This window comes from Thunnus albacares, chromosome 22 (genome assembly GCF_914725855.1).
Source record: "Thunnus albacares chromosome 22, fThuAlb1.1, whole genome shotgun sequence".
NCBI lineage: Eukaryota > Metazoa > Chordata > Actinopteri > Scombriformes > Scombridae > Thunnus > Thunnus albacares.
Window position 1 is genome coordinate 7,534,916 of NC_058127.1, and position 16,882 is coordinate 7,551,797.

A 16,882-nucleotide genomic window follows, 5' to 3' on the forward strand; every position below is an offset into this window, starting at 1 on the left:
TCATTATTAAGTCTTAAAGCTGCACTGTATTTGCTATACAAATTTATAACTATCATTAGCATGTATTAGATTGTGGATAGGAGTTGTACAAGTATTTCACAGGCTAATTGCACCAGAAAATACCCAGTAGCCTAATCTCATTTAACGAATTAAAGTGGAGCAAAATAATCAATCTTAGACAAAGTTAAGCAAAAATTTGATTACTAGGGCCCACTTAAAAGTTCAAATAAGTTCAAATAAAGACTTGGTGACCACAACGTGCTAGCACTTCTTCGCCTGTCAGTTAGCAGACTAGCTAGCTCGGTTGCTAACAGAAAAATAAGCAAAGAAAGTTTATCCACAAGACATAATTGTGCCATTGACTCCTGTTTCATAACTTGTTGACATACCTCGTTTGTAGAGCAGTTTTTATATTTCGGTATATAAAAGTGGACGGTGCAACAAGCTGAAAAACTACGATAACTTCCTGTTTTGGAGTCTCTGGCTCTCTGTTCATTTAAAGGTTAGCACTGTGGTTTGCTATTTGTCAATGGTGCAAATTTGGGCCTCAAATTTGACAAATTTACAGCAGTTACAGTGACACTGAAATTAGTTGATTTCTCTTTGAAAATAGTGATGCCATGATGCATGACTGAAAGGCAAGAATTCCCACTTATGCTTATGCTGCTTATGTGGCTTAAAAATAATCAACTTCAAATGTATGAAAGCTAACATGTCATTAGTTTGCATACAACCCGTGTAGCTTTATCCCAACTGAACTGCAGATTTGTGGTGGTACGGCTGCCTCACGGGTGAATCCATAGATTTGTTCTCATGTAAGGCGGTTGAATTTTACAAAGCCAAAAGACAGCCTTAAGTCAAAAAAACCTTTGGGATTTTATTGCCTCAGATGCTTTGGTGTTGTGGTGTATTGTGGCTTGTCAAATGATCCTGCTGGAGTAAATGATAATAAGCCTTTTTGCTTAGTCTGTAAATTATGAATTTGGATCATTACCAGTCAAATCTCTTTTCCTATGGCTGATCAGCTTGTTAACTAACAAAAAACATATTTTCCATCTTTCCCCACCAAGTTGTCCAACCAAGAGTTTTCTGCCACTTGAGCAGCTCTGTTTTTATCAACCTCAGTATTAAGTATCATTTTCCCAGCTTTTCTTTTTACAGCTCCGTATTTATATCTATTTCTCAGTAATGTGCTACATAAACTCTGTAGATTCAGGAGCTCTGTTTGCTGTTCTATGTTTGTCTGATCTGGCAACCTGTCAACCCGTAACAGAAGTGAGTCCAGGTTCATTGGTACGTGATGCAAGGAAGGCGACTTTGGTCTGTGCACACAGTCTAAATATCTGTAATTTACATTTTTTTTTTATGTCTATATTGTCCAGGATGGGAATTGGGCCAACCACCGTGCAACATCTCACATGATGAAGAGAAACATTTGAATTTGGGGTTGCATTTAAGGGAATGGATACCAGTGATGCTTTACTTTATAATGTACTCACAAGGATGTAACATCTAGATTTTTACTAATAAATAAGGATTCACATTAATTATTATATTTCTAACCAGACTACAGCGGCAAGGTGATCGTCTGACTTTTCATCCAGCTCCACAAACAGGTCAAACAAAGTTCATGACCTTCATTCTGTCTCTGCTCAAAGATTGTCTCTCTGTCCTCCTTGATCTTTCAATGTTGTCTGGTTCCCGTGTTTGTTCAGTCTTTTCCAGGGTCTTTGTTGTTTCAACGATGCATCACATGCGATCTGATGTCATGATGATGTCATACACCACAAAAGTTTTCCTCTTCCTGTTGGTGTTTAATGGTTTGTGGTAAATGCTGAGTTCTTGAAGACTCTGGCTAAATGTGGTCCCAGTGGGATGCGGCTAATGGTCTCTATTGAGTTAGTGGTGGTTACTGGTTTTAAATGTCAGTATGTTAGCATCCAATGACCAAGCCTGTAGTGCTGCAACGATTAGTGGATTCATTGATTAGCTGATAAATGGGAAATGACAGTAATTGTGGCAAATATTCTTGTTTCAGCTTCTCATATGTGAAGATTTGTTGATTTTCTCTGTTTTGGATCTTTGTTAAACGTATATTTTGGGGTTTTAAACTGTTTTAAGATATTTGAAGATGTCACCTTGGACTGGAAAATTTTATAGACTTAACATATAATTGACTAATTATGATTAATTATATAATATAATTGACAAATTAATTGACAGTGTTAGTTGCAGCCCATACATGCATGTTAACATGCTAAACTTCCATAGATAAGGGCACAGGTAACAGTATAATATGTTAACCACACTTGTGGTGATTCACTATACAGGTTCTCATGATGCCTGTTTAAATAAACAGTAATCTAGATCTGTTGCTCACATAGGAGATAAAAAGCTTTACTAATTCCAGGTATTGTGTAAAAAAACAATGACACCCAGCATACAGTAAATGCAAACATCCATCGCCCTGTGTGACTCACTTCACCGCTTACAACATACACACACATTTTTACTCCAGCCGCCTCTCCCTGTAATAACCGACCTTTCTGTCTCTGTGTCTGGCTTCTGTCTAATGTGATTAGTAACAGGTCACTTCTTCCCTCTGTGTGCGAGACGTTTACGGGAATCAGTCTCGCTAACGTGTGCTTTTGAGTGTGTGATTTCTGTAACATCTGTCTCAGCAGATTAAGATAAGAAGGACAAAACGACACGCGCACAAAAAACCCTTCAGGAAATAGACACACGGAGGTCCCGTAAAACTGAAGGTTTCCAGTCACTCAATAACAGAGTTACGGTAACAGAGCAGCACTGTGGAGCCTGGAGCAGAATAAGAACAGACTGTGCCTGAATTAAACATTTCTTTACTCACTAAACTCTTATTAAAGTGTCATTGATGTAATTTCTTTCTTTTGCTTTTTTGTAACCTGATTTTACCCCCATTTGTGCCATGTTGTTGTTGCAATTCAAATTAAATTTGTACCTCTGATATGTTTGCACATATATCTAAGTGGTAGAAAATGTAGATAGACTTTCCTATACCCCTAGACAGATCCAAATCACAAAAAAGGAGATATCTTTTTATCATTTTAGAGGTCAGAAGGAATGAAATCAAACCATTTTCCTGCCTTAAATAACAAAAAATACCCCAATCTTGCTCAAAAATAAACAAAAAAGTCCAGGGGTTTGTTTACTTCTCTTTTTTTGTGTATTTTATATTAACTGGAAAGTGAGTTTTAAAAGCCAAAAAGCTCTGCACTCATTCTGAGTCACAGGCATTGATAAACAACCTATCAAGGTCACATTGCGCCTCAGGGACGTTACAATTTCGGTTATTGCCCGTTAAATTGTTGTTGTTTTGCTTGCTGCAATACACTTGAATGAACGTATTTGCTGCTGTGTTAGCTGAAAATATTGCTGATGCAGAAGTGTTGTAGCATCATATTTCACTGCATCTTACACCTGGAAACATTTAGTGCACAGCAGAGGACGACTTCTTTATCCAAAAACTATAAATGTGTAAATGTAGAATACAGATATATATATACGAAATCTTATCAAATCAACCTTTATTTACTGTTTATGGCAACTTTAATGCAAAATTGCAGCACATAAATTGAAATACACAGAAATCAAGGCTATATTTAAAACATCCGTGCTTGTTTGTGTGTATATTTGCATGACTGTGTGTGTATGCGTGCACAGACACGTGTGTGTGTGTGTGTGTGTGTATGTCAATCAACCCACATAGATATGTGACATGTGAGTGTCGGTAAACAGCGATGAATGAACGGCTTCTCTGTGACCCACTTAACAGTACCTGTCCAATACAGAGCAAAGTGCGTTTCATAACACGGTGACTCATGTCCTTCATCTGCTAAATAAGGATCGATTGCACTGATTTGAGGGGATATTTATGTTTTCAGGGCGCAAAAATACTTTGCAGGAATTATTAAAATTCTGACACTGATATAAACTCTCTTCCATTACCTGTAGGTGACAGGCGTGTTACAAATCTATCAGCAACCAGATCTGCAGGCATCTTTGAGATCTAGTGAAGATAACTTCCATATGATTGTTGCGGTGCGACTGTAGCTCATTCAGTAACATAAGCAGGAATAGTGCAGGTTTTCCAAGTCAAGCTTCCCTCCAGATATGTTGTAAAATATATTAAAATAGTCTGCTTTGAATAATAACTTGTGCCTGATATGTTTTTCTATTTAAAACAAGTTACCTTGTACATATTCTTAGAATATTTCTCTCTCATTAAAGACCAATTTAACTTCCAGACACAAGATGTCTCCTACTTCACTGGACTGGACCATGATTGGTTTCCAAACTTGTCACAAAAATGCTCTTAAAAGCAAACTTTTAAAACTGAGATTTAAGGTGATCCCAGAGAAACTTTCCCTCTTCAGCAGATGAACATGTCAGACTTCGCACATATGTCATTCTTCAACATTACACCTCAAATCCCCAAAAATTATTCAAATGTGCGGCTGGTTTCATAAATACTTGTCCATATATCTCCTCTTACAAACACAGCTGTTGTTCACCAGAAGCCTCAATGGACTTGGACAAAAGCTTGGATTTATTTATGAATATGGTCAGACAGAAGTCGGTCAGGTCATGGGTGAGGTGACTAATGCAACAAAATATTATTCCTTTCAGAAACTCACAAGCTTTTGCAGATAAAAGGAAACAACAAGGACAGGACAGTATTTAAGGCATTTTGTTTTTATATAAACAATCGATATATAGATTTTTTTCTATATATCTCTTCTGATTTTCTGCATTTGCCCCGTTGTTCCCTCTTATCATTTCTGCATGTTGTTTTTGTTATACTCCTTTATTCCTATCAGTTTTATCACCATCTACTTAATAATTATCCGGTTCTGCATTAAACTACCCCTTCAACTGCTTGATTACAGGCATGACACATCAAAGAAACAAAAACTAAAGTCAAATGATCCAGAAAATATTCCTGTGAAATCTAAACAACAAAAAAGGAAGAGAAGCCAACTGGCGATAAATTAGAAACCCCAAAATCAGGACGTGGACGGAAATGTGTTGAGATGTTTTTCTTTCAGCCTTTCCTTTCTGGCTCAATAACTTGAGAAAACATTAGTTATCTACATATTTATGACAAAGGGCGCGCTTCAGTTGTTTGTGCCCAGTTTGACCTGTTTACTTCATGTAAATCTCACATGACCTTCCTCAAAGGCTTCTGATAGCAAGGTCAAGGAAAAAGAAGGTTCATGAAACCTTCGCAGAGGCCACAAAGATCACTACATGCAAACTGGACACACAATAAATACACCCTATCTGGTTTTTTTTAAAAGATGTGAGAGGTTTGTTGTTGTCCAAATATATTCCTTTCATTTTTCTGTGAGCAATAAAACAAACTAGGTTCTTTTCTGCTGGTTTAAACTTTATAAGCATTTGTTCTTAGTGAAGAGCGCCATCTGTTGGACTCTCTGCATTACTGCACCTTATTGCTTAAAAATGATTGCTTACATAGAATAAAAGCATGTTAAAAGATTATTTATTGAAGATTGTGCTTTATAAGAGTTGTATTAATGGTCAAAATATGAAGATAATCGTTATTTATCCCACAAACTTTAAACTAATCTTATTTAATGAGCCAAACTGCTTACATTTTTATATATTGCAAGCTTTGTTCTAACTTTTTCAGCAGTTGTATGCCTGTTAGCAGCAACTGACATACATGTTTTTGATGTTTATTTTATTGTTGGCACATATAATCATGTTCTCTTTTATATTTCCTTCTGATTGCACTAATGTGTGTCATGATTATTTTGTTCTTTTCTTGATAAACTAATTTTCTCTGTATTTACCTTGATTTCTTTATTTTTTGGTTGTTGTTTCTTAATCTCACCAGTACAATCCTTTCTTAATCTTTTAATGTGTGTTTTGTTACCTGTGTAAAAAACTAAGTTATACTTCATTATAGTGAATAAAGTATAGAATAAAATCACGAATAAATCTTGCACACTGGCATCTTGCACAAGTTTTACAGTGTAAATTCCTGATATAATGGTAAAGTTGTAAAAATGTAAATAGGTCATTAATACCTAAATAACTTCAATGTACATTATTAAGTAAATCTATGTAAAAAGTAAACTAATTATTTAGGGCAGATTTAAGGTACTTAAATTCTTCATAATTGCACCATTATGTCAGGAATTTACACTGTAAAACTGTCAGACTGCAAATAAGACCAATTCCTGTGCGTTTACTTTATTGGCTGGTGTCAATAATTCTGTTGACAAAACAATCTTGTCACAAAAACTACTAAGCATCTGTTCTGTAGCTTTTAATCATACTACACAATCTTCCTCAGCAGTTCAGGAGTTTGCTCTGTTAACTTCTCACCCATGCTTTAAACTTTGAGATTAAAGCTCTGATTTATTCTGGTTTTAAATGATAGAATACATTTTTCAAAGACATCAAAAACGATTTAAAAAAAGCTTTAGAAAACATGCATTTTATTTTATTATTCATTTTCATTCGTAATAAAAATTGCATTCTTTTCCTTGACAAGACTTCCTGTCTGTGTCTTTAACCTTCAAGACTGTTACAACTTTTCTTAATTCTTCATTTTGTGTTTTTTTTTTTGTAAGACAAGTTTTTGGAGAACCCTCCCGTTATAAATATGTACAAAAAGTTCAGGTTGAACATGCTACATGTCACAAGACCTTTACAGTTACATCCAACACGGTTTGGCCAGACATCAGAAAGGGTCGACCCCTCGTCCATTAAAATGATTTTTTGGCAGTCTCTAATTTCTTACATGTGTTGAGGATCTCACACAGTGCGAAGACATTACCCAGACATGTTTGTTTCCACACACAGACACAGGCTTTGTTGCAAGATTTGTAGCCCTGATGAGAGGCAAAGATCAGGTTTTTAAAAAATGAAAAAACAACAACAATGAAACAGAAAAATATTAGCGAATACACAGATAATCACAAGAAAGAAAATATTCATTAGATGACTGTGGTTTGAGATTGAATATTGAAGATGGATTCTACATACGTTGGTCTTCAAATAAACCACTTAGTTTTTTATTACAAACAAAAAAAATTATATTAATAAGTTACCCTGACAGTTAGGTTTAGCTTAGTTAAATTACCACTTATACTAAGTTAGTTACGTTTCCCTCAACTGGCTTAAAATGCTTCCCAGCTTTGATCTTAGTAGGAAAATTACATTATAGCGACAATAAATTTAACAACCAGCACATTCATTAATCTGCAAAGTGCCGTCTACCAGCTCACAGTGCAATTATTCCACAATTATTAAATCAAAAAACGGACACATTCTCCCATCTTTTCAGCCCATAGTTCTTCCCAGGCCTTAGCAGCCAACTTTTAAAGTGCTTTAACAGGGATGGTGAAGATCTGAAACCACAACAACTTCCTGCCTCCAGTCTCGGGCTCGTTATGGTTAGCCGCTAAGCTGTAGATCAGACAAATGACCCATCAAATCTGCCCCCTTTAGTCTGTTTTTTCAGTGCTTCTCATGAGCTTCTGAAGTCTTTAGCGACACGTGCACGACTCGGCCACCATGTCCTCCAGCTCCCTGTACTCCACCTTCTTCTTGTGCACTACCAGCACGCTCATGGGCATGTACTTATAAGGCACGCAGGACGGAGGAGGAACGTCCCCGACGCCCAGGTCGTTGATGACCGTCTGGATGATGGCGTGGTTGGGGGAATGGTAGCCGTAGTGGAGAACTCTTGGGCAGTCGCCCTGACAGAACCGAGGGTTGTACACCGGTGGAGCGATGAAGTAGTGACCCCAGCCGAGCTCGTCAAAGGAGAGGCGGAACGAGTGGAGCTTGCAGCGGTTCTTGGGCGTGCTCGTTTTGCGCTTGTAGTTGGGGATATCGGAGATGATGGAGGCAGAGGGGGAGGTGGAAAAAGAAGAGGAGGAAGAGGAAGTGGGGGCGTTTTTCAGAGCGTCCAGCGAAGGATCTTTGGGCTCCGAAGACGAGGAGTCTTTGGAGCGCCGGCGGCGGCGGCGAACCGATGGGTGCCACTGCCCAATGTTTTCCTCTTCGACCCCCAGCAACTCCCCCATCCAGTCCTTCACTTCTCTCTCTTCTTCCAGATACAGAAGAAGTGATGGCACTTCCAGGTGAGGTTCCCCTCCCCATCTTTTTCCTCCTCGTAGACGAGTCCACCACCACGAGAGGCCGCTGTCCTCTTCAGCGTGCCCAGGGTCTGTGCACCAATACTGGGCCGTGAGGGTCAAGTGTCCTACAGAGCCTTGGTCCTTCCCCTGCTGGACGTGTCCACTGACGTGTGCGGTGATGTCCGTCTCCGTCCACCGCTCGTGAGGATCCATGGTGACCAGGCTGTCTTTGCCCAGTGAGGTGATCTGAGCCCTGCAGCTGGGCAGTTTGAGGGCCTGGGAAGTGCTTGAGGTTGAGGAGGAGGTGGTGGAGGGAGGAGAAGAAGAGCGGAGATGGATGAACGAAGCTCTGATCAGCTGCTCCGAAGGAAGAGTGTCAAGGTTGTACTGCACTGTGAATGTGTAGTGGTGGTCTGAAGGAGAGAAAAAGCATAAAAATTAGACCCAGTCAATCCCTCTCTGGCCTTATAAACTGACACCTTCCTCATAAAAACTCTTTTTTTGGCAACTTCGAGTTTATTAGAATTTGTCTTTTGATATACAGTCCCTCCCACTACCCAACACTCCTCACTTCTGTCTCTCACATTTTAAAAATACAATATACAGTGAACAAGTAAAAACATAACAGTTAGATTGACCATCTAGCACCAATCTCCATAAGACTTTTCTTCCATGATGCTTAGGGTTCATCATTTTCATACTTTATACCAAAAAAAAGTGTAAAATTAAAAACTAATTTGAATCATTTTAGAAAAGTATGCATTTGCAGTATAAATAAACACGGAAAAATCAGTGTAAAACTTTTGTATTTTTCAGTTAAAAATCAGTAAAAATCAAAAATGCTTCATTGGATTAGTGTCCCATATGAAACAGACACCAAGGCACTGAATTTGCAAGAGATGAAAGGTACAATACAAGCAAACATTTCAGCTATTTGCAACCTTCAGAGCCAAAACAATAGTATTTTGCAGAAGCATGTCTGAGATTAACTGCTTTCCTCCCCACAGGTGGCATTTACATATATGAAGTCTTTTAATCCATCAGCTATTGGCTTTTTTTAAACAATACAAAATTTACCACAGTGGTTCTTTAGTTTCTGGCTTCTTCTCACTGCTTTCTCAAGGTGGTTTGGGTAGATCAATATTCCTGTATTTATTGTTTTTATTCATTGCTGTACTTTTATGTATTTATTATTACACTGACTGCTGTCTATAGACAATATTGCCTTCGCTCTACTTGTTTTCAGTTTTCATGTGGAGCAAATAGTGTAGAAGAGTCGGTCTTTAAAAGGTTGAATCTCTGAATTCAATATGTTGTTTACCTGTAATCTGATCTGTGTCATAAAATGCTGATTAATGGAGCTGCTGATTAGAGGATCTTCTTTAGGAATATATGAAAAGACCAGATGGGGAACATCATCTGAGCCTTTCCAAAGCTCAAAGTAAATGTATCATGAACAATAACCACATATGTACAATCACCTTCAGTCATGCCAGCAACCAGAAAACTAAAAATCAGCAATCCTGTTATTTAAAGGCTGTTCTGGAAAGTATAAAACTTCCATAATTTAACCTGAGATATTATGTAGGTGTGCTTGGTTTTGGGGGGGGGGACACAGGAAAATCAAAAGTCTGCATAATAAGATATCACAAAGCCCAAAAACGCTGATCTTTCTCCCCCAAAACTGACTCTAATTGGCTGGTTTGTGATTGCTACAGATTCGAGGAGAATAATTTGTCTCCTTCACCTCTTGACGCGGGCAGGTAATGCACCGACGACGCCGATGGTCTCAACAGGCGGACCGTGTTGGAGCCGAACTTTCGGTGCTGTTTAGGTCTGCCGTCCGGCTCCGCTGCGCTGCGGTACAAACTCAACATGAACTGCAGGTTCTGGTCCGCTTTCTGCTCGTCCGTCAGCGGCCGGTGGTGCGCGCCTTTGTGCTTTGCGCTCTGGTGACTCTGGCGGCTGCGCTTCAGCGTGGTGTGATGGGAGGCCATTTCTCCGGCGCAGGTGGAAAACAACAGGAAGATAAAACAGGTCCGGACCCAGAACCGCTGTAAACTGTGCTTGGTGCGGGTCGACCTCATGTTGGTTATAAAACCTCTGGTGCTAGCGAGCTCCACCAACGAGGCTATAGTTGGCAACCATCCTCCGCACGGCCGAGGGCGTGATTTACTGGCTCACCTGGTCACGGGCCATTTTGGACTCGACAATCAACTTCCTGAGATTGACGGTGACCCCAATTAACCCTTCGGATGTGCGTGAGCCGCCAACAGGAGCGCAGGGACGCCACGTGACTGGTGCGTAAACGTGCGTAAAAATTGCACCCGCGCTCTGATTACTTTATTGAGTACTCTGTATTAATTACTTTCTGAAAATTTACATATTTTTCCACATCTCACCATCTCCTTTATGATTGTTAAACAATTTACATAAAATAATTTAAATAATCTTGATATTTTTGTTTTCACCAGTTTTGTACTGAACTTATTCTTTAGTGGACCCATGCTTGCACTATCAATCAATCAATCAATCAATCAATCAAACTTTATTTATATAGCACATTTCATGCAAGTCGAATGCAAGTGAGTGTGCTTTACAAGTGATTAAAACACACAGGGTGATAAATGTGGACACCAATACAGGCAAAATACCAGAAATTAAAATGAATTGACTTGTAAAATGTAAACAAAATAAATAGATAAATAATAAAAGATAACACATTTCTCTTTCTGTGCACCCAAATCATACAATAAGCCTAAATTGTGCATTTATACTCAAAGTTTTAATTCTTAATGCATATTTTATGCCATTAAAATTTTGTCTTCAGTATGTCTCTGTATGTTTGAAGCAATGGTAATTTCTTTTGCTAAGTAAAAAATGTTCAAAATCAAGTTATATTATTTAAAAAAGGCAGAATATCAGTCAAAGTAATCTCTGTGTATAAACTGTAGTACTGAGTAAAAACTCTGTTGCTATCAACGTGCAAATTTACATTTTGGGAATTTCTACTCATTGGTTTCATTTCAACAACCACATGGCTCTGAATCGGATGAAAAAAAATTCTAATTACATGAAAACTGACTTTATAAATAAAACACATGCATTGACAAGCATTTTAGAGATCCAAAATTTCCATTTTTACTGTGCGGTGCAAAAATTGAGAAGGCAGAGTTTGAACTTATCCATAAAAACAAAATAAAGACCACATTAAAAGCAAAACAGTCAACACAATTCAACAGGATCAGCTAGTTTCTGCTGACACAACACAAAATCTGTGTTCAGTAAAGTAAAAAGTGCTGAAGTTGTTCTTCACTTGAATCACACTGGCGCCATCAGGTGGTAGAAAGACACTGCAACACACCTGGACTGTTTCTTTTCTCTACAAACAAAAGAGGTTATGTGATCAGAATAATCTGAAAATATTAATACACGTAGTGGCTTTAAGAATGCTGACTTTACGAAACACTCCAACAATTATAATTAAAGCTACACTTAGTTACAGTACATTGAGTAATTTGTTACTCCCTCCCTACTTGATCTTTGGTATAAAAAGAATCTTGGTTTGCATTGTGGTTTAGTTTTTTTATATTCAGGCTACTCCCAGACTATTTTTGACGACTCTGATTGCAGTTTTTGATATGTTGTTTGTTTCCACTTGTATAATTTGAAGCCCGAGAGCTTTGGGATCCCCGGGCTTCTGGTAAAATAATTGTTTTCAGCAGGGAGGAGTTGAATGGACGACATCCTGCCTCTTGTAAACTTGAAATTTAAAACCTGCCAAAGTGAAAAGAAATATAAAAGAAAACACACATACTGTAAAAAAATCTGTCTCCTTTCCTTTTTTTTTTTTTTTTTGGCTTTTAAATTTGATCTCACTTGAAAGCATTACTCCCCACCAAACCAAATATTACAGTCCAAAGTTTCCGAGAACACAAATGGCCTTTAGAACAACTGATCTGACCAAAACAAAGTCCTCGTGGTCTGGAGGAAAGGTGAGATGTCTGGGCATGTTTACATCTCTCTCTCTCTGTCTTTGATTTTCTATCAAGCCCTTTTTACTTGTTCTTTCAAGATAGTCGCTTGTTCACACACACACACATTCAGTTAAATGGCACTGCAGTGTGTGGTGGCATTCCACAACAGTGATTATCTACAGTCCCAATCATTGCAGTCTGCAGAGAGAGTGTGGGAAAACAAAAAAAAACTATGGGGGACAAACAGCAAATGGCTACAAAAGCTTCTGAGGCAGAAACACACAAGTTTATTCCATGAAGAAATTTACGATAAAAAACACAATTTCTACACTGAAAGATAGTATCACTGGTAACTTTGTGTGTTGTTAACTCCGAAAGGCAGCAGGAAACTGTTTTAACTTCGACTATATATAATATAACACACTTTTATTGCCTTGTAAGGAGCTTTGATTGCAAAACAGAAACATTTTAAAAGATGTAGCCCATTTGCTAATTGCTAAATGAAGCCTTTAACACCAACGCTACCTGGATACACAACATGTTAAAAGATACATTTAGGGAAACATGCACACTCACTTTCTTTTCCAAAGTATAGTAGATAAGAAGAACAATCAATCAATCAATCTCATGTCTGTGCGTTAAAGTACTGAGCTCGAGTTGAGATGTGGTTAGCCTAGCTTAGCCTAGCTTAACCACTAATTGCTGTTTTTGCAGTACAGTTTGTGTATGGATTAAACAAAAATAAATCTCATGAATTAGTCAGCTTTAGCGGTGTTGGAGGGTGTTTTTTTTAAACTTTAAAGAGAACCTGGCTAGCTGTTTTCACCTGCTTCCAGTCTTTATGCTAAGCTAAGCTAACCGCTAGCTAAGCTAAATATTTAACGCAAAGAAATGGACTTAATATAGGTCATTTCATCTCCTGGAAACAAAATTTTAAAGGATATTTCCTTTAATGTTTCAATTATATACTCTGACATGTATTGTACCTGGATTATTTACTATTTTTAGGACAGGGCATCATTTTAGAAACGACAAGAGTCCAATCTGTCGATACACATTTCATGTCAACTTTTCATAGCATTAGCAGTCCATGAAAGTACTACATTGCTAGTGTCCCCTGGGCAAAACAGTCTGTGGTAAAAGGTTAAACTACAAATTTTAGCAATCATGAAAGTACTCAAAAAGGTATTCATAAAAATAACTGATAAATAGATAAAGATATAGATGAAAACTTAATTAATCCTGTTCATCATATGCATGTTTTGCATTGCGCTTGAGTGAAACTCACATATAGATATGAGTCAATTATTCAAAAATCTCTTCTACCTCTTTCATTATCTCTTATTTGTTTCCTATCTCTCACAGCAGTATCAACTGTATGACTAAAATGTAAAGAAAGTCTTATGTTAATTTAGATAATAAAGGATAATACTGTTATTATATTGTTGCAAGAAGCTCAAACAAACAGGAAAACAATTTTAAAAATGCCAGCAAACTTGGCTTATGTAAAGTTTTTAACAGCTTGTAACTGCTTGTTTCAATGTGCCTTAATATGGTGGTTAGACAAGCAGACTGGTAAGATTGGTAAGACTTTAGAAATGTGTGGGACACATTATCAAATGTTGTTGTTGGCCTGGAGGCCCATGTACTGTACGTGCTCACGCTGCAGGTCTGCAGAGCCTCAACATGGATGGAGGAAGGCTTTGACAATCTTTGCTCTCACCCAGAAAAATGAGATGCAGGCTACAACAGTTTGTGGGCAGAATGATAATAGTCTTTGGTGACTCGATCAAACATGTGCATATCCTGACCATACTGGATCATATTCATCATCCACATGAGCAGAAATATAAGGGATAACTCGGTGTCAAGAGACTGAAAAAGCGCTCGAAGATTCCTCTCATATATCGCGATTAAAGCCAAGATGGACATGAGCTGTTTGTAAGGAAGCATTGTGGAAGTAATGTGCAGTTAGCATACTGAGTATGGAAGAAAAATTACTTCTCATGAAATCACAGGAGATGGATCTTTGAAGTATGTTAATGACTGACAGACAACTTCAGATATAAGTACTTTTTTATGTCTGTATAGGTTGTTGATTCTGTCGATATCAACAGGGGTTTTCACCATTTCACTCACCTATGCAGAGTGGGATGCACTCTAAATAAATATTTTGAGTTATACAATTGATAATGTTATATGATACACAGAGTTTATTGCCTCCTCCAGACTTAAAAGGAAATTGTGCAAGCTCCTCTGCTGGTGTGGTTGAGGTCAGCTGGGTGCTTAAATACATATTCCTTGGAACTCGATTCTGGGAAAAAGTGATTAACTCGCTATTAGTAATTAATATATATTTATATATTCACTTTGCAATGTTGTTTTCTTGCTGGGATTAGTGCCAAAGTCCCTCTTTTTGTTACTCTACTTCCACCGCAGCTCAACAGGGAAACACAAAGAGGGAATTTGATGCTAAACAGACTGTAAATGTGGCAGATATCCACTTGATATGACTAACACAGACCGCTGAAACCCCATATAAGCTTCAGATCAACTTTTAAATGCATTTTTGCACAAAATGACTGTGTGGAAACACTGGATTTTGGCCCCATCACTTACATCGAAAGAACATTTGAAGGGGATCTATTTATAGCCAGTATAAACAGGAGGAATGATTACAGAGAGGAAACCCTCTTTCACTGTTCATATGGGCACCTGACTGTTAAAAAAAACTGTGAACCTATCCTTTAAATAATTAGTATTCAGTAAAGTTTAGTCAGGAATAAAGTTATATTTACTCTTTAGTAATTTAAAAGTATTTATGTCAAGTACAATTATAGCTAAAATAGCCTAATATTACTTTGGGACTTATAATAATATCATTAAAACGTTATCTGGAAACGTCAATACAGGCATTTAAATGTGAAGATGAAAGCCAAGCTGTAATGTTTGGATTGGTCATCAGTACTTAAAATCAACTGATAGTTTTCGCAGAGGTTGGCGGTAAAATAGCGGGTTTCATGTTTCAAATAAAAGGTCAGCCACTCTCCATTGATACTGTTATTTGGCTGTGACTCTGCCTGATGTTATTACAATACAGCGGTTGTTACCGCGGTAGCCCCGCCCCGCTTGCTGATTCTGATTGGACAAATCCATCCAGAGCCTCTCTGCGATTGGTCGACTTTTCTATCAATCATATACGTTTAAACAGTGGGAGGGGCCACCTCCCTCGCTTGGGGAAAAGTTTTCTCGAAGTTTGAAGCTGCGTCAAGGCAGCCAACGCAAGGTCGGAAACACTTGATATAGAGTTTATAATAGAAGCGTTAAACTTGCTTCTTTTTAAGAAATAAACGGATGCATAGCTGTAGATGTGACATTAAATAATTAGTAGAATCATGTGATAGTGTACCGAGTGATTTTACAACTGTAAAACACGCTAATGTCTACTTTTCGTCGACGGTTAAACGCTTGACCGGAAGTTGCAACCGCCATTTTCAGCATCCCTTCACCGAGCTTGACACTAGCTTAAAAACTTTTTTCCCTCCCCCCTCCTGCACTCTCCCACTGACTCCGTCCCTCCAATCCATCCATTCGTTGTTGTTGTTAGAGCGGTGATGGAGAAGCGCAGGGACTGTTACCGGCACCGCTAAGCTAGCTGAACCGACCGAAAGAGGGGGAAGAAACGACGGATAAACGGCCCGGAAGGAGGAGAATGGAGACGGTTGAGCAGCTCGTCTCCTTCCACCACATTCAGGTCCAGTTGACCGGGGGCGCGCCGTGGGGGTTCACGCTGAAAGGAGGGCTCGAGCACGGCGAGCCGCTCATCATCACTAAAGTAAGCTGACCCACACACACTGACATTACTGACATAATGATGTAAGCATGAGAAATATCCGTTATACGGTTTAAAATGACTTTAAAATGCGTCTGAAGTACTCAAAGTGACCTAATACTCCCCAATATTAAACTCCATGTTTATGTGTATATTTAAAGTTTTGGTTTCATATTTACACTGTATCACACGCCAAAGTATTATAGGAATTGTATGTTGTAAGGTTGTGGTTGTTGCAACACTCATGCTAAACCAAAACAGCAATTGTGGTTGAGTTTTGCAGGCTTGAGTGGCTGCTTTCTCATTCACAGTGTGCTTGGCTGCTGGTCACTTGGTTTAAACTTTTCAACCCATGCTAAAAAAAACAAAACAAAACAAAACAACAACGCAAAACGCTTGTTTTTCTTGAAAACCTCTTCTGTATATAAACCTCTGCATTGCTAGATTTGAAGCTTCACTCTCCATCCTCTCTCTTCCTCCTCCTCCTCCTCTCTCCTCCTCCTCCTTCTTCCTCCTCTTCTGTAGAGAATAAAAAGTTATTGTCCAAAGCTGAAGCAAATATCCGGAGATGTTTGAGGTTTATCAGCTGTCACTGTGTATGAATAAAAAGCATGCCCTATATTATCTAATGGTGAAGTTCTCAAACTTGGGGTCAAAGGGTTTCCTGTCCATCTTCCTGTGACTTCATTGACTGGACGTTAAAAATGCCTAAAGTGTTGGCAGTCGACTGAAATGATAGGGTGCTTGTTTGGAACATCGCTAATCTTTTATTATACTGACAGCGTATTAATAAATGAGCTTGTTTTGCAGAGAGGAGGAAACCATGAGGCACTGCAGCTGATAAGTGTGCAGAACGACACATACTGTTATTGTCTGGGATGGGAGTTTTGGTTTCAGGTGTGCTTTGTGTGCACGTT

The 16,882-nt window shown here is 38.4% G+C and overlaps 2 protein-coding genes across 5 annotated transcripts in view; one reads left to right on the forward strand and one right to left on the reverse strand.

The window, feature by feature from the left end:
- The window catches only part of shroom4 (shroom family member 4), a 115,391-nt gene that overhangs the window by 18,071 nt on the left and 80,438 nt on the right, over positions 1–16,882 (forward strand). The window contains exons 1-2 of one of the 4 annotated variants that reach the window (XM_044342401.1): positions 10,378–10,456; positions 15,741–15,968. In XM_044342401.1, coding sequence (XP_044198336.1) covers positions 15,846–15,968 — 123 coding nt within the window. In that variant the 5' untranslated portion in view covers positions 10,378–10,456; positions 15,741–15,845. The other 3 variants (XM_044342400.1, XM_044342399.1, XM_044342398.1) reach the window with 3 other exon arrangements.
- Positions 7,345–10,363, reverse strand: bmp15 (bone morphogenetic protein 15). The gene is made up of 2 exons (XM_044342417.1): positions 9,904–10,363; positions 7,345–8,569 (listed from the first exon to the last, which is right to left on the reverse strand). Exons 1-2 carry the CDS (start codon positions 10,241–10,243, stop codon positions 7,560–7,562), a joined length of 1,350 nt encoding a protein of 449 aa, XP_044198352.1. The 5' UTR covers positions 10,244–10,363; the 3' UTR covers positions 7,345–7,559.

Bases quoted from the DNA above. Each gene is read 5' to 3' on its own strand.
- bmp15 (XM_044342417.1), bottom strand. From the start codon at position 10,243: ATGAGGTCGACCCGCACCAAGCACAGTTTACAGCGGTTCTGGGTCCGG. The intron at 8,570-9,903 runs GTGAAGGAGACA...TCTCTCCTTCAG, and splicing joins TTACCTGCCCGCGTCAAGAG to ACCACCACTACACATTCACA.